Source organism: Bos indicus, chromosome 10 (assembly GCF_029378745.1).
Source record: "Bos indicus isolate NIAB-ARS_2022 breed Sahiwal x Tharparkar chromosome 10, NIAB-ARS_B.indTharparkar_mat_pri_1.0, whole genome shotgun sequence".
In the NCBI taxonomy this organism is placed as follows: Eukaryota; Metazoa; Chordata; class Mammalia; order Artiodactyla; family Bovidae; genus Bos; species Bos indicus.
Window position 1 is genome coordinate 46,170,249 of NC_091769.1, and position 18,355 is coordinate 46,188,603.

Here is an 18,355-nt window from a genome sequence, read left to right on the forward strand (position 1 = left end):
TTACTTTTTCTTATTTTATACTGTAGTATTGCTTGATACTAGTTTCTCAAAAAATGTTTTTTACCTCAGTCACTTGTGATTTAATATTCTGTTGTTATACAAAGTTTTTGGACCATGTATATAAATGGAGAAGTCTGTGTAAGAAAGCCGTTGAGGTAAGAGATAAAACCGAAACAGTGATATAGGATACCTTGGTCAGAGTACCTCCCAGTAATGCTGGCAATTCCATTTATGAAGAATGATTCCGTTACCTTAAACAGAAGTTACCAATTCAGAAGCTTATGGGGCCACTAGTTAAGTAACATAAATTCATGAAGCCAGTTGGAACGTTGGAACGTGTGAAGGAGGGTAAAATAGTCAGAGGAATAGAGCCTATTATACAGAGTGAAGTAAGTCAGAAAGAGAAAAACAAATATTGTGTACTAGCACATGTATATGGAATCTAGAAAGATGGTACTAATGAACTTACTTGCCAAGCGGTAGTGGAGACACTAGACATTGAGCACAGACTTATCGACACAGCTGGTGGGAGAGGAAGGAGAGGGTGGGATGGATGGAGAGAGTAATATGGAAACGTACATTACCATATGTAAAATAAATAGCCAATGGGAATTTGCTGATAAGACTCAGGGAACTCAAACAGGGCTCGGGAACAAACTAGAGCGGTGGGATGGCAAGGGAGATGGGAGGGATGTTCAAGTGGGAGGGGCCATGGGTAAACCTATGGCCAATTCATGTTGATGTTTGGTAGAAACCAATACAATATTGTGAAAAATTATCCTTCAATTAAAAGCAATTATCCTTCAATTAAAAATAAATTTAAAAAAAATCAGAAGAACCCAGTGAAGACAACCGTATAAACATAAAACATGTCCCAGATTCTCATAGTATTAGCTATTTTTGGTGTAAGAGATTCTTCTTTTAAAAAAAAAGCCTCTTCTTTTTCATATTTTGATAATCAGTAGTTAATAAAAATACCTTTAAAAATGATGATGAAAGATAACATATTCCTTCTGAATTAGAATTTCATAATTCATTCATCAAGTAACATTTATTGGGCTTTGACTGCAGCAAATATATATAATGCAGCAAATATATATATTTATATATATATAAACGATGAGTTAGTTAGTGGTTGGAAATAATGTAATAGTATCTGATTTGCATAAAATGTCCATTTCAAAATAATTGAGTGATAGAAGTATGAAGAAGTGAAGTGAAGTGAAGTCGCTCAGTTGTGTCTGACTCTTTACGACCCTGTGGACTGTAGCCTACCAGGCTCCTCAATCCATGGAATTCTCCAAGCAAGAAGACTGGAGTGGGTTGCCATTTCCTTCTCCAGGGGATCTTCCCAACCCAGGGATCGAATATGGGACTCCCTCATTACAGGCAGATGCTTTACCATCTGAGCCACCAGGGAAGCGATAGAAGTATAGGTCATAAATTACTAAGTTTTAAGTGTTTGTAAAGTAAGCATTACTATGGTATTTTTCTCCCTCTACCATTTTAAGGATACTCTTACTAGTATGAAGTGGGACCCAACAGGTCATATTCTTATGACATGTGCCAAAGAAGAAAATGTGAAACTCTGGGGACCAATTTCAGGGTGCTGGCGCTGTCTACATTCACTCTGCCATCCATCTATTGTAAATGGCATTGCTTGGTGCAGCCTTCCAGGAAAAGGATCCAAGTTGCATTTACTGATGGCCACGTATGTTATAAATTTGTGTGTGTGTGTGTCTTAATCTTTATATTAGTGTAGCCTGTTACTTGCATTTTAAGTGTGGCTTCTCAAGAATTTTAAACTGTTTATTACCAGTTATTCTTAAAATATATAATACCATAAGATTACTGTAGAGAAATAAAGAACAGTTTTCCAATGTGAAGCTTTGGCTATGCAATCCAAAGATATGCCATCTCCTTTATCCCATGTAATATTGGTAAAAACATGGGTCCTACTTGTATTTCTTGTGAAATTATAGCATACCTACCACAAATAAATTTTTTAAATATATTGTAGTAGTTCTATCAGGTCTTAATTGATTGCTGTTTGAAAATATTTTTACTTCTATATATTGACATGTTTTGGTTTTATGTGATCAAATTTTTCAAGTGGCTGTCAGAGTGGCTTAGTATGTGTTTGGCGTATTCCCCAAGATACCACACAGACCAGTGTGACTAGTTCAGAAGGATGGTGGGACCAGGAATCAAGTTGCCAGGTAAGTGTTCTAGTGTTTTTTCAAGACTTTATTTGAAACCTTAGATAGTATATGTTATCAAGTAGTCCTCCTACTTGGTATCTCAAATGTCAAGAATATTTAGGGAAATGTGAATAATTGTCATACTTTGTATGCTTTTTGAATTAGCTTTATTTATTTTTTTTTGTAAGTCAGAGATACCATAATTACTTGTTAAGGGGAGATACTCAGTAAATATCAAGTGTTGATCATTTATGGTATATAATTGACACTACCAGTAGGTGAGTCCCAAGTTAAAGGTTTTTGGTACAGTGAAGTAGGAACACCACAGGAGCACTCCTATCCAAAGTATCTTCTACTGAAACCAGAATTCCATCTATAGAACCATTCCTTTACATTAAACAGAGGTTAAAAATTAGAGTAGACGGGAAATTTCCTGGTGGCCCAGTGGTTAGGACTTGGCACTTTCACTGCTGTAGCCCCAGGATCAGTCCATGGTCAGGGAACTAAGATGCCAAAATGCATGATGTGGCCGAAAATGAAAATTACAGTAGATGCTCACAGAGCAGTCTGGGTAAATAACGTAAATTCACAAAGCTGGGAATTGGAAGGTATGGAGAAGGTAAAACACTCCCCACCACACACACTCTCTATCTCGGAGAATGTAAAATACTCCACACACACACACACCCCCACCCACCCCAGGAGTGCATATGCTTCATACATACATACATGCACACACCCAGGGGTGCACAGCTTCATATAAAGGGCATAACTGCCACAAGCTGATTGCCACCCTCTAGAAATGAGATCCTATTGTTACCGGATTGCCTAATTTTTTTGATAGAAACCAAAAATTCAGTGTTTTAAGTAAAATTTCCCAATACTAAACATTGGCATCTGACTCGAAAATTCCTTAAAACCCTGGGTGGCCAGTTGAATTATATCCCTGAGTTTCCAGTTTGCAGCTTCTGTTGCTTTCTTTTTTGTTTATGATACAAATACTCCTAGAGGAAATACATTATGTCATTTTTGGGTAAATGAGTATATCTGGTATTATACTGTCTAGTAACTAAAAGGAAAAGGGAGCTTGAAGACAGAAAGAGGTGAGGAGAGTGGATAGCTCACTACTAGGAAGAAAATACCACAGGAGCAGAGGTAAGAGCACTTGAGATAAATCTGATTTGCCCTCTCTGCTAAAAAGTAGCCCTTTGGACAGGCCTTAGCTATCTCATTGCTAAAACCTGCAGAGCAAACATGAGATTAAGTTGAGATTAAATACCATGTGACAGACAGAACCATAACAGAAAAAGGAACCTGTTTGTATGGCACCAGCATGTGCAATTTACAAATGTTAGAGGCAAAAAATGAAAATTACATAAAGCGAAATTTTAAAATTAAAACACTCATTAAAAAGTAGAAGTGGACTTCCCTGGTGGTCCAGTGGTTAAGACTGCACTTCGATTGCAGGGGATGGGGCTTGATCCTTGGTCAGGGAACTAAGATCCCACGTGTTTGTGGCAGTGTCCCCCTGCCCCCGCAAAAGGTAAAAGTTAGAATTTTTCCTATTTCTGAGGGATAATTGAAACAAATGTAGTCTGTTTGAAGAGTAGGGAACTAGATTACAAGTACAACAACAGAAAAAAGATGCAATAGCATCAGTGAAGGATAACCAGGTTTGTATCTTATTATTTTCCGTCAGGCTGACCCTTATGAGAAAGTTGTCCTTCCCTCTTCCCAACTTTATACTGAAATATAAAATTTCCAAGAATGAATTATAAATTGTTTTAATTTCAATGTTTGTTAAAAATAAAATTAATTGCAGGATGGATATAGGAAATCAGTTGGAGCCAAGTGTGTTTATCAGTTGCGAGGACACATCACCCCTGTACGGACCGTTGCCTTTAGTTCTGATGGGTTGGCCCTGGTGTCTGGTGGATTAGGTGGCCTTATGAACATTTGGTCTTTAAGGGTAAGAGTATAGATGTTATTTTCATCTTCAGAAATGTTTTTATATTAATTTACATACATTAAAAGTTAACCCAACCAATCTTAGGAGTATTTTGTGTAATAATATCTTGAATATTGAAGAAACCCTTTTCAGAATTCTCTGCCCTTTAATTTTTCTTAGTGATGTATTTTTAAAGTTCTTCTAAAAAGGTCCTAGAGAATTGGATAGTAATATGCAGTTTGACATTGCCGAATTTAGCTAAATGTAGGTTTTAGAATAAGTTTTTGTGAATGTGAAGTATACATTTAAAATGTAAGTAATGGCTAACCAGTTAAGGAGTGTGTATTGATCAATACATTTCATTTTAGGATGGCTCTGTCTTGCAAACTGTTGTGATTGGCTCTGGAGCTATTCAGACCACAGTATGGATTCCAGATGTTGGGGTGGCTGCTTGCTCAAATAGATCAAAGGTAATTTTATAATTAAATCAAATCATAAGTTGTTAACCTCTAAGGTATCTTTGAAATCGTAGTCCAAGGATCCCACTTTAAGAGGAGAAAACTGATATCCAGAGGGATTTTTACTTGCCCAAGATAATGCAACTATCTAGTGGCAGAAGGAAAACTAGAACCTAGTACTCTTCTATACACTGTACTTTGGGGAAAATGCTTAATTATTGAATGACTTTCCACTGGAAGTTATAAAGAGAACTTTTTACTTTCTGCCATGATTTTTGAAATAGGACTAAATTATCTTAAAATAATTTTCCCTAAAAAGAAGGACCACCTCATAAACCTTTCACTCAAGTATTCAGAATAGATCTTGGCTTTCAAATTTAATGTTCTAGTAAAAAATACTAGCCCTCTTCTGTGAAATAATTTTGTGATGACATTCTCTCTTACAGTCCATGGGGTTGCAAAGAGTCAGACATGACTAAGTGACTTCACTTTCACTTCATATCTTACAATATTGCTTTTCATACCCCTAATGAGTAGTGCCAATATCCTGCTTTGGTTTACATTTTATGTGGTTAAGTAATATTAAAATAGAGCTATAAACCTGCATGAACAGTCCTACTAGATGTAAAATATAGAATCGGACCATAGGTAGTAGTGGCCTGCATAGAATAAACCATAGAGCCATAGGGCAGTGCTGCTTCTCCTGTAGATGTGTGTCAGTCAGCAGAGTACTGCTTCCTCTAGTATCCCTTTGATCATGTCAGACTGTTGAAATATCCTGGATGATTTTCCTATAAGTCCTATGAAATAGCAAATAATTAATGTCTCTTTAAGAAGAATCAGCTAATTCAAGGTAGTTCACAAATTTTATAGTTATTTCTTATTCACTTTTTTTTACCTTAGACAAAATTTAGGATGTTTTGAAGTTCCTAGGCATTAAAAGTATAGCATAAAATGTCTAAAAGGCAAAAGTATTTAATGCAGTTATTGGAAGGAATTTCTCATATATAAATGGTGGTGGAATTGCCTCTCTTTTATTTAAACAAATATCCTGTGGCATGGTTTCTTTTTCATCAGGATGTTTTGGTCGTGAATTGTACAGCAGAATGGACTGCTGCCAATCATGTTTTAGCAACCTGTAGGACAGCACTGAAACAACAAGGTATTCTGGGATTAAACATGGCTCCCTGCATGAGAGCATTTCTGGAGCGGCTACCCATGATGCTTCAGGAGCAGTATGCATATGAAAAGGTAACTGATTACAGTCACTCTTGCAGATATACAGATGACTGGTGCTTTGGAATTTGAACTGTAGCTTTGAATTTATCCCTTAAAAGTATGAGATCTGAGTAAAATAAGTGGGGCTATTTGGGCAGAAGCAAATGAAAAAAAGTCATGCCTACAATTGTTCAGTAATCCTAAACCTGCTTTTACTTTATTTTAGTGGGAGTAAAATTTTTAAATAACCCTCAGATTTGTATAGTGCTTCTGTCATTCTTTTTCAGATTATTTGTTCATTCAAAACCTCTTTAAACCCCCTGTACTTCAGAGTACATCATCTTCCCTTTTCTAACCCAAATATCTATTTCTGTGTGGCTTTGCTATCCCAAAGTTGGGAGGTGGAGTGGATATGGGCATCAGAGTAAATATCCTGTCCACTTATCAGGTGAATATTTGTGGAAAGTTTAGTGGAAGAGCTAAGGTTGAACTAAATAAGTAGGGTCATTAAATACTAGAATGGGAAATATGGAGTTTGGACTTTGTGCCCAGGTCATGATCCTGTGTAACCTGTCTTCCAGCCCTCAGTAGTCACAGCATGCTGCTCTGAAGCAAAGTTCTTTGGGGTTTTTTCCTTTTTGTTTGTTTGTTTGTGGCTGTGCTACACTGATCAGCTGTTACCATACCCAGTTAATTTCAATGAGGTTTGCCCAGGTTTTCTTTTCTGAATCACTCAGTCACTCACAAAGTTGCTCTAGTACATCTAGGGAGGACAGTGGAAGAAGTCTGTCTTTGGTGGCTACCAGGGTTCTTTTGGTAAAGGAGGAATGTGAGAGGGTGCAGGTCTCCATGGTTCAATTTTCTGCCCTTTTTTTGCTATTGTTAACTAACAACAAAAAACTGTAAAACTGTAATGAAAATATGCTGAATGCAGTGTAGTGTCTTGGATTGACTCTTGGAACAGAAAAGGAACATAGTGGGAAGCACCATGAAGTTTTGTGGTTTAGTTATTATTGTAACCAATGTTAATTTCTTAGTTTTCATTAATGTACCATGGTTATATAAGATGTTAACATTAGAGGTGATTGGGGTTTTATAGGAATTCTCTGCACTAATCTCTATAACTCTCTATGTGCCTAAAATTATTTCAAAGTAAAAAGCTTAAAAAAGAACCAGTAAAGTTACAATATGACTACAGGCTTTCAGAATGCAGTAGGCTAATTTATAATATTTGGCAGAGGCCCTTCAGCATCGTATCCCTGCCTTTTCTTTTAGCCTCATGTGGTTTGTGGAGACCAGCTTGTTCACAGCCCCTATATGCAGTGTCTGGCTTCCCTTGCTGTGGGACTTCATCTGGATCAGCTGCTGTGTAATCCGCCAGTGCCCCCACACCACCAGCACTGCCTCCCTGACCCTGCATCCTGGAATCCAAATGAGTGGGCCTGGTTAGAGTGCTTTTCCACCACCATAAAAGCTGCTGAAGCCCTGACAAATGGAGCACAGTTTCCAGAATCTTTTACTGTTCCAGATCTAGAGCCTGTTCCAGAGGATGAACTTGTACTCCTAATGGTAAGTGTCGTATGAGCTACTACTATATGTAACTGAGATTGTGTTATATGGCTGTTTAACAAATAGCAGACAAACAGTAAGTATTTGCTGGCTTGAATAGAGCAAGAAGCAACCCTTAGATAAACTCAAAATATTTTGCTTTCAGATAGTCACCTTCAGTCTGATAAAAGGTTTCTATGGTGACAGGGATTGATTATGAGAATTGTGGAGCTTGTATAAACTTGCTAGTTTTCAAAAACATCATCCCATATTTTCTCATTTTCTTGTTCTTAGGTACCTTGTTAGTATACATATATATTTGTAAATATATTTTAGCATCTTTTCCTGGCCATCTTTTTAGATTTATTCCATATATAGATTCTAAATTATTTAGCACTTCAAACATGTTTAATAGAATCTGAGAAGGCATTTTAGTTGTCATTTCTTTGTGATTGTATTTGAGAGTGTCTAGACACTAAACTGTGATAGAGATAAAATGCCTGGGTAGATAGTGCAGGCCAGCAGTTGATCTAACAACCCCCTTACCTAATTAAGATTTATATAAACAAACATTTGAATATATTAATATATATACAATGTAAAACATTGTATTGTTCATATATTCAAATATATATTCACATATTTGAATATATTCATTTATTGAATATTTATTTGTGGATAAATGAACTTACCAATTCATTTATTAAATATATTCATATATTCAAAAATATGTGAATTGAAGAAAATGAGCAAACTCCGGGAGATGGTAAAGGACAAGGAAGCCTGGCGTGCTGCAGTCCTTGGGGTCGCAAAGAGTAGGACATGACTAAGTCACTAAACATGGAGAAGGAAATGGCAACCCACTCCAGTGTTCTTGCCTGGAGAATCCCAGGGACGGCAGAGCCTGGTGGGCTGCTTTCTCTGGGGTCGCACAGAGTCGGACACAACTGAAGCGACTTAGCAGCAGCAGCAGCAGCAAGTGACTAAACAACAAGAACAATCTAAATATAGATTATTTTAGTCAGGAAGTATTCTCCTGAGCTCATTTCTCTCAAGTATGTCATATGTAGATGAGGAAACTGAAGCCTAGAAAGATGAAGTGACTTGCCCACAACTGTTGGAGTTCACAGGGGTGATGGCTCCTGCAAATGACCTTGTACCTGTGGGTGCTCAGAAGTGATTAGCTTTGAATCTCCAATATGTTAGTGATAGTTGATGGTAAAGGATTTTATCAGCTCAGTGCAGTTCAATCACTCAGTCATATCCGACTCTTTGTGACCCCATGATACGCAGCACGCCAGGCCTCCCTGTCCATCACCAACTCCCGGAGTTTACCCAAACTCATACCATCAAGTCAGTGATGCCATCCAACCATCTCGTCCTCTTGTTGTCCCCTTCTCCTCCTGCCCTCAGTCTTTACCCCATCAGGGTCTTTTCCAATGAGTTAGCTCTTTGCATCAGGTGGCCAAAGTATTGGAGTTTCAGCTTCAACATCAGTCCTTCCAATGAACACCCAGGACTGATCTCCTTTAGGAAGGACTGGTTGGATCTTCTTGCAGTCCAAGGGACTCTCAAGAGTCTTCTCAAGAGTCCTCTCTCAAGACTCTCAAAGAGTCTTCTTTGAACTTCTCCACAGTTCAAAAGCATCAGTTCTTCAGTGCTCAGCTTTCTTTATAGTCCAACTCTCACATCCATACATGACTACTGGAAAAACCATAGCCTTGACTGAACGGATCTTTGTTGACAAAGTAATGTCTCTGCTTTTTAATATGCTGTCTAGGTTGGTCATAACTTTTCTTCCAAGGAGTAAGCATCTTTTAATTTCATGGCTGCAGTCACTATCTGCAGTGATTTTGGAGCCCCCCCCAAAATAAAGTCAGCACTGTTTCCACTGTTGCCCCATCTATTTGCCATGAACTGATAGGAATGGATGCCATGATCTTAGTTTTCTAAATGTTTAAGCCAACTTTTTCACTCTCTTCTTTCACTTTCATCAAGAGGCTCTTTAGTTCTTCTTCAGTTCAGTTCAGTTCAGTTGCTTAGTCGTGTCCAACTCTTTGAGACCCCATGAACCACAGCACGCCAGGTTTCCCTGTCCATCACCAACTCCCAGAGTCCACCCAAACCCATGTCCATTGAGTTGGTGATGCCATCCAGCCATCTCATCCTCTGTAGTCCCCTTCTCCTCCTGCCCTCAATCTTTCCCAGCGTCAGGGTCTTTTCCAATGAGTCAGCTCTTGGCATTAAGTGGCCAAAGTATTGGAGTTTCAGTTTCAACATCAGTCCTTCCAATGAACATCCAGGACTGATCTCCCTTAGGATGGACTGGTTGGATCTCCTTGCAGTCCAAGGGACTCTCAAGAGTCTTCTCCAACACCACAGTTCCAAAGCATCAATTCTTCGGCTCTCAGCTTTCTTTATAGTCCAACTCTCACATCCATACATGACCACAGGAAAAACCATAGCCTTGACTAGACAGACCTTTGTTGGCAAAGTAATGTCTCTGCTTTTTAATAAGCTATCTAGGTTGGTCATAACTTTCCTTCCAAGAAGTAAGCATCTTTTAGTCTCATGGCTGCAGTCACCATCTGCAGTGATTTTGGAGCCCAGAAAAATAAAGCCAGCCACTGTTTCCACTGTTTCCCCATCTATTTGCCATGAAGTGATGGGTCTGGATGCCATGATCTTAATTTTCTGAATGTTGAGCTTTAAGCCAACTTTTTCACTCCCCACTTTGACTTTCATCAAGAGGCTCTTTAGTTCTTCTTCATTTTCTGCCATAAGGGTGGTGTCATCTGCATATCTGACGTTACTGCTATTTCTCCCGGCAATCTTGATTCCAGCTTGTGCTTCCTCCAGCCCAGCGTTTCTCATGTATAAGTTAAATAAGCAGGGTGACTTTATACAGCCTTGATGTACTCCTTTTCCTATTTGGAACCAGTCTGTTGTTCCATGTCCAGTTCTAACTGTTGCTTCCTGACCTGCATACAGATTTCTCAGGAGGCAGATCAGGTGGTCTAGTATTCCCATGTCTTTAAGAATTTTCCACAATTTATTGTGATCCACACAGTCAAAGGCTTTGGCATAGTCAATAAAGCAGAAACAGATTTTTTTCTGAAACTCTTGCTTTTTCGATAATCCAGCAGATGTTGGCAGTTTGATCTCTGGTTCCTCTGCCTTTTCTAAAACCAGCTTGAACATCTGGAGGTTCACAGCTCACATATTTCTGAAGCCTGACTTGGAGAATTTTGAGCATTACTTTACTAGCGTGTGAGATGAGTGGAATTGTGTGGTAGTTTGAGCATTCCTTGGCATTGCCTCTCTTTGCAATTGGAATGAAAACTGACCGTTTCCAGTCCGGTGACCACTGCTGAGTTTTCCAAATTTGCTGACATATTGGGTGCAGGACTTTCACAGCATCATCTTTTAGGATTTGAAATAGCTCAACTGGAATTCCATCACCTCCACTAGCTTTGTTGGTAGTGATACTTCCTAAGGCCCACTTGACTTCACATTCCAGGATGTCTGGCTCTAGGTCAGTGATCACACCATCGTGATTATCTGGGTCATGAAGATCTTTTTTGTACAATTCTGTGTATTCTTGCCACCTCTTCTTCATATCTTCTGCTTTTGTTAGGTCCATACCATTTTTGTCCTTTATTGAGCCCATCTTTGCATGAAATGTTCCCTTGGTATCTCTAATTTTCTTGAAGAGATCTCTAGTCTTTCCCATTCTGTTGTTTTCCTCTATTTCCTTGCATTGATCGCTGAGGAATGCTTTCTTATCTCTCCTTGCTATTCCTTGGAACTCTGCATTCAAATGGGTATATCTTTCCTTTTCTCCTTTGCTTTCACTTCTCTTCTTTTCACAGCTATTTGTAAGGCCTCCCCAGACCCATTTTGCTTTTTTGCATTTCTTTTTCTTGGGGCTGGTCTTGATGCCTGTCTCCGATACAGTGTCACTAACCTCCGTCCATAGTTTATCAGGCACTCTTGTCTATCAGATCTAGGCCCTTAAATCTATTTCTCACTTCCACTGTATAATCATAGGGATTTGATTAGGTCATACCTGAATGGTCTAGTGGTTTTCCCCACTTTCTTCAATTTAAGTCTGAATTTGGCAATAAGGAGTTCATAATCTGAGCCACAGTCAGCTCCTGGTCTTGTTTTTGCTGACTGTGTAGAGCTTCTCCATCTTTGGCTGCAAAGAATATAATCAATCTGATTTTGGTGTTGGCCATCTGGTGATGTCCGTGTGTAGAGTCTTCTCTTGTGTTGTTGGAAGAGGGTGTTTGCTATGACCCGTACATTCTCTTGGCAAAACTCTATTAATCTTTGTCCTGCTTCATTCTGTACTCCAAGGCCAAATTTGCCTGTTACTCCAGGTGTTTCTTGACTTCCTACTTTTGCATTCCAGTTCCCTATAATGAAAAGGACATCTTTTTGGGGTTTTAGTTCTAAAAGGTCTTATAGGTCTTCATAGAACCCTTCAACTTCAGCTTCTTCAGCGTTACTGGTTGGGGCATAGACTTGGATTACTGTGATATTGAATGGTTTGCCTTGGAAACGAACAGAGATCATTCTGTCATTTTTGAGATTGTATCCAAGTACTGCATTTCAGACTCTTTTGTTGACTGTGATGGCTACTCCATTTCTTCTAAGGGATTCCTACCTACAGTAGTAGATATAATGGTCATCTGAGTTAAATTCACCCATTCCAGTCCATTTTAGGGAAGTATTAACAATGCGTAAAAATCAAGTTTGTTATGATTGTAAAACTCCTCTTAATTTCTCATAATATTACCAAGTTCTTTTTTTTTTTTTTTAAGAAGACTTAGTTAAGAACAGATGAATCTTTTGCAAAAAATTTTCTCAAAAAATGTCCTGGGAAAAAGGAGGGCTGCATTTTGGTCTTCTTTCTGCTTGTAACTGACCATGTGATCTTGGGCTTCTCTTTTTCTTTAAAAAAAATATTTATTTGATCATTTTTAAGACTTCTTAAAAAAAAAAAAAGATAATTATTGATTAGCAAAGTTGATCCTGATGTTTGCCCTGTCTTGCAGGATAATAGTAAATGGATCAATGGCATGGATGAACAAATTATGTCTTGGGCAACTTCCAGACCTGAGGTCAGTAAAGAGGACAATAACTTTATGGCGGTTCTTAGTAAATCTTCTGGTTCTAAATGTTTATGTGTTTATACCCTGGTGTCCCCCATAGAGGCTTCTACACACTTAGTAACCAGTAGATGCTTGTTTGAATGAATTAACGAATCAGATTTTGATTTGTTTGTGGTTTTCTAGGACTGGCACCTGGGAGGTAAATGTGATGTCTACTTGTGGGGTGCTGGCAGGCATGGACAGCTGGCAGAAGCTGGAAGAAATGTGATGGTACCTGCAGCAGCTCCCTCATTCTCACAGGCCCAACAGGTAACTAGGAGGGTAAAGAATTGGAGAACTGACAGTTCTGATTCCCTTGGGTTCAGTAGCTTACTTTAGGATAGTTTGTCCACTGCATAATCTATTGTGAGGAATCCAACAAAGTCATGATATAAAGCTTCTAAATAAAAGTTTTGTAGAGTTTTTATCAGACTTAAGTTTTGTTAATATTCCCAAATTTTTCTTGTTTTCAAGTATAATTAACATCATGAAGCTTTAAGCCTGCCCAGTACATATTTATAGATGTTAAGATATTGCTAATTATCAATTCTCTCTTTGGGGTCATAAGCTTGCTGGGATCTTTAGCCAGATTTCATTGATACCCGTCCCCTCTTCTAATAATTGTGGTACTAAATCTCCAAACTCTTCTTAAGGCTCCTGCTTTCACTTCCGTTCTTCTCTACCTCAGTAAGCCCCAAGATGCACTACTCTTTCTTGCAGATATCCCCTCCAGTGTCTGTTTCTTGGTGACTTCCAGCCAGTCTTTACTATTTTCCCATCACTGTTTCCTTTTTCTTCTTTTTATCTATTTTCTTCTTAAACTCTGCACAATTGACTGAAAGCTCTGTAAATAACATGTTTTAAACTGTCTTAAATCATCAAATGAGCCTCATACATCTTCTAGTTAAGTAAGCAGTTTTATAATAATCAAGGGCTTATAGGAATCCCATAGTTATGTCAACTCCTCTGCTTTAGTGAAAGGATGAAAGAACTGATAAAGGTATCCTGGGTATACATGGAATCATTTTAAATGTTTGCATGTTAAAGCTATGTAATAGAAGATAATGTATTTAATTTTGTGTTTTGATACTAGGTCATATGTGGTCAAAATTGTACCTTTGTCATCCAGGCCAATGGCACAGTGTTGGCTTGTGGGGAAGGAAGTTATGGCAGATTAGGACAAGGAAATTCAGATGACCTTCATGTGCTGACAGTCATTTCAGCCTTACAAGGTAAAATTATCCTCAGTTAAAAGCAGATCAGAAACTATGGCTTGTTTGTAGGAATGTTTGCTTATTACATTGCAACTCACCCAAACCTTTGCTAAATAAAGTCATGTAGGGTTTTCACTTATATTTATGTTCTTGTTTAGGCATGTACAACCTTAATTTACCATATTTTAAGTTGTATTATTTTATAAGTTGTCATAGCATTGCTAGAATTCAGTGATATAAATTGCTCTGTTAATACTCACTGAAGATTGTAAACAGATTCTTTAAAATTGCAAAATTGTAATTTGGTAACTATTACTGGCAGTAGTAGGGCTTCCCAGGTGGCTCAGTAGTAAAGAATCCACCTGCCAGTGCAGGAGATACAGGAGACATGGGTTCCATACCTGAGTCGGGAACATCCCCTGAAGGAAGAGATCACAACCCACTCCAGTATTCTTGCCTGGAAAATTCTATGGATAGAAGAGCCTGGCGGGCTACACCCATGGGGTTGCAAAGAGTTGGATATGACTGAGCAACTGAGCACACATGCAATAGTAGCAGTAATCAGGCATGTGCTTCATTAACATTAAACATTAATTTACATAGAAATGTGCATATGTACTAAAATCTTTTAAAGGGCATCTCCAACAGAGTTCTCTGTGACTTGGAGAAAGAATATCTCTAGAAAAAGCACTGCAGGGGGCCTCTGGCTTATTTCTTAAGTTAACTTTTACTGACTCTAAAGTCAATAGACAAAATTGAGTTTTTGAAGTAAAAGCATTTAAGTAACATAAGATCATAATGAATTCTTGAATAGCTCTAAGTTCTCTTCCTTCAGATCTAAGTGTGAAGAGCACAACATTGGGGATGGGAGGGCTTGGTTCCTGTTCAGTTCTATTACATCCTGCCTCTGTTGCCTTGTATCAGCTACTAGACCTCTTTGTGATTCAGTTTCCCTAGTTGTATAAGTGGTGATGATAATATCTGCCTCATAGGCTCTGTGTGAAAAGAGAAAATGAACGATCCATGTAAAGCACTTATAGGAGTGACTAGAACATAGTCCTTAGTGACTGGAATTGCTCCTATCACCCTTCTGTTCCTTATCATCATTTTATGTTGCTGCTGCTGCTGCTGCTAAGTCGCTTCAGTCATGTCCGACTCTGTGCGACCCCATAGATGGCACCCCACCAGGCTCCGCCGTCCCTGGGATTCTCCAGGCAAGAAGACTGGAGTGGGTTGCCATTTCCTTCTCCAATGCATGAAAGTGAAAAGTGAAAGTGAAGTCGCTCAGTTGTGTCCGACTCTCAGCGACCCCATGGACTACAGCCTACCAGGCTCTTCCGTCCATGGGATTTTCCAGGCAAGAGTACTGGAGTGGGGTGCCATTGCCTTCTCCTCGTTTTATGTTACTGCTCCCAAATTTCTAGGTTATGGCTACAATTTAGATTTAAAATTAAAGATATTCTTTTTTATTTCTCTAGTACTATTGTGGTATTTTTTTTTATTCTATGAAACTACTTTGTAGCAGCTTCAACAAAGAGGGAACTTTTACCACCCAGTGACTCTTGTTGCATTTCTGCTCTGTTGCAGGCTTTGTGGTGACCCAGCTGGTGACTTCCTGTGGTTCTGATGGGCACTCAATGGCCCTGACTGAAAGTGGTGAGGTCTTTAGCTGGGGAGATGGTGATTATGGCAAACTCGGCCATGGGAACAGCGACAGGCAGCGACGGCCCAGGCAGATCGAGGCCTTACAGGGAGAAGAAGTGGTGCAGGTCAGGCAGGATATGGAGAAGTTTATCTTTGAATGTAAACATACTGGGTTTAGTTCTCAAGATTGGGTAATGAAAAAACAGTAGTAAAAACATATTACCCCATCATAAAAGATCCAGTGTTTTTGGTGGTTCACAGTCATTTTTGAGTGTCTCAGGGGTTTAAATGGGTTTTGGTATTAGAATGGACTGTTTTTCCTCTACCAACTGGTTGACCTAGGCCAGGGTGCTTCAGGTCTTTGTAAAAGGTGAGGTTTAACTCCTGTCCCACAGTTCTTGATCTACTAATAAATGGAAAGCTTTGCTTTCAACCTGTCATTATTATTACAAAGGTTGAGTTTGTATACTTTTTTCTGGAAAATCAATTAGCGATCTAAAATAGTGTTGTCAAATTGCATAGTACCTTAGAGTTTACAAAAAATTTCCCCATTCATTAACTCATATAGTCTAGGTCATCTCTGCAGCTGAAGAGCAGCAACAGTTCTTCCAAGGTGTGCTGTTTATCTTGGTCTTTCTGAAGATGATGAGTAGATCAGACTTGCAGGAGCAAGAGGGCCACTTGGGTGGATAGGACATACTGGTCTTGAAGATCCTGAGTTGCCAGTGAAGTTTATTTTAAAGATTATTACTGTATTAAAAACCCAAATGACTGATTTCTTTCTTAGTGTACCCTCTTATTAACATTTTTGTTCTTGTTGGTTCTGTTTGTAGATGTCTTGTGGCTTCAAACACTCAGCAGTGGTAACATCAGATGGCAAACTGTTTACCTTTGGGAATGGTGACTATGGTCGTCTGGGTCTGGGAAACACCTCTAACAAAAAACTTCCAGAGAGAGTGACTGCACTGGAGGGATATCAGATTGGACAGGCAAGGAATAAGTCAATAATATGTTCTATCTGATCATAGTTTCTTGTTTCCTCTGTGTGCACTTGGATACTATCCTTTCAGGAAGATTCGAACCACCAGTTGTACTTATCCTGATGTACATTTTGTTTGGCCTAATTGGTAATTGGTTAACAAATGAAAGTCATAATTCAGGATGTGAATATTTCACACTCCTATTCATAATACAACTTGATATGAAACCTTTAAATAATATAGTAACTCCTGTTCGGTATCCTGGAAGTAGATGGCGGAATTGCAGCATATTGGTAGCTGCTGCTCTTAAGTAATAATTGTCCATGACCTATACATGTTGAGATTCTCTCTTAATGAAAAGAGAAGATAAAATGTTATTTTCTACTATCTTTTATCTTTTATTATTCCTTAGACTGTCTGTGGTGTGAATGAGTATTTTTTAATCATATGTACTTTTTTCCTGTCTTGTGTACTGTCTAATTCAGAGTTAGCCATAGATATTTGAAAGCTTTTTCTTTGAAGAAAAGAAGGTTGTCTTTTGTTTGTGAATGATAAGAATATTTTCTTCATGACATATTTGGTTAACATATGTAAAACCCTGAAACCAATACAAATCTTCTGAAAAAAGAGCCAACATTTTCACTGAAGTGAATAAAAAGGGTCCCAGAAATGGGTATGTATTTTAGGTATTGTGATTTGCCTTACTGAGCACCCTCTTCTTTCTCCAGGTGGCTTGTGGCTTAAACCACACATTGGCGGTGTCAGCAGATGGCTCCATGGTGTGGGCTTTTGGAGATGGGGACTATGGAAAACTAGGTTTAGGAAATTCCACTGCAAAATCTTCACCTCAGGTCAGTATTGTCTTTAATCTAGGGATGCAGACACCATGGTTTTCTTCTATGTCAGTACCTCTTTTTAGTTGGAAGTAATTTACTTCTAACATTTTTGATAGTTCATAATGAAATATAGAAGCTTCCTTTGCTTATTCTTAAATTTCCATCATTCTAGACCTTATTTTCGGAGAAGGCAATGGCACCCCACTCCAGTACTCTTGCCTGGAAAATCCCATGGATAGAGGAGCCTGGTAGGCTGCAGTCCATGGGGTCATACAGAGTCGGACAAAACTGAAGCAACTTAGCAGCAGCAGCAGACCTTATTTTAAATAAGTCATTAATTACTAAACTGGATATAAAAATTCTGCAAGGACAAATATCTGTCTTTGTCATGGACTGAATAGTGTAGAACTACCTCCCATATAGAGAAGAAATAAGTATAAATATATTCCCAGGATATCTTATGAAGGGAAATGTGAACAATCTTTTGTAACTCTGCTTGTGGCTGCCATTTCAGCTTGTTATTACCACTGAATTATACAGGTGTGTGCCTTTTTAAAAGTAATAGGAAAGCCCAGTGCATAAACAATAATTTAGAGTCTTTGTTCACCTTATAGAAGGTTTCTTTGCTCTTCAGAACTCTTGTACATTCTTTTTATGTGGATTTTTCTAATATGTTTAACAAACAGCGTGATTTACAAGTATTCAATTTACATTCAACTCCAGATTTCACTCTCATATATAGTCTGTGACATCTTGATAGCTGGATTGGTAAATACTCAGCAGTAGGTACAGAAGGGAAGGACTGCCTCTCTGAAGAACATATAAAGCAGTTACTGTTACCTCTGAAAGCAGAAAAAAATCTGACTGGGAGCAGCCTGTGGCTTTACCTGGTTTTTTAGTGTTCTTTAAACAGCTATAGTACTTGAATGCAGTCTCAAAAACAACAGAATGATCTCTGTTCGTTTCCAAGGCAAACCATTCAATATCACAGTAATCCAAGTCTATGCCCCAACCAGTAATGCTGAAGAAGCTGAAGTTGAACGGTTCTATGAAGACCTACAAGACCTTTTAGAACTAACACCCAAAAAAGATGTCCTTTTCATTATAGGGGACTGGAATGCAAAAGTAGGAAGTCAAGAAACACCTGGA

The 18,355-nt window shown here is 38.5% G+C and overlaps 1 protein-coding gene across 14 annotated transcripts in view; it reads left to right on the top strand.

The window, feature by feature from the left end:
- HERC1 (HECT and RLD domain containing E3 ubiquitin protein ligase family member 1) overlaps positions 1–18,355 on the top strand; it is a 228,712-nt gene that overhangs the window by 191,602 nt on the left and 18,755 nt on the right. For all 14 annotated transcript variants that reach the window (XM_070797433.1, XM_070797430.1, XM_070797428.1 and 11 more), the window contains 12 exons: positions 1,512–1,711; positions 2,114–2,219; positions 4,024–4,170; positions 4,518–4,619; positions 5,685–5,858; positions 7,101–7,394; positions 12,437–12,502; positions 12,677–12,802; positions 13,626–13,764; positions 15,334–15,515; positions 16,224–16,379; positions 17,099–17,221. In XM_070797433.1, the coding sequence (XP_070653534.1) occupies positions 1,512–1,711; positions 2,114–2,219; positions 4,024–4,170; positions 4,518–4,619; positions 5,685–5,858; positions 7,101–7,394; positions 12,437–12,502; positions 12,677–12,802; positions 13,626–13,764; positions 15,334–15,515; positions 16,224–16,379; positions 17,099–17,221 (1,815 nt within the window). The remainder of the gene's footprint in view (positions 1–1,511; positions 1,712–2,113; positions 2,220–4,023; positions 4,171–4,517; positions 4,620–5,684; positions 5,859–7,100; positions 7,395–12,436; positions 12,503–12,676; positions 12,803–13,625; positions 13,765–15,333; positions 15,516–16,223; positions 16,380–17,098; positions 17,222–18,355) is intronic.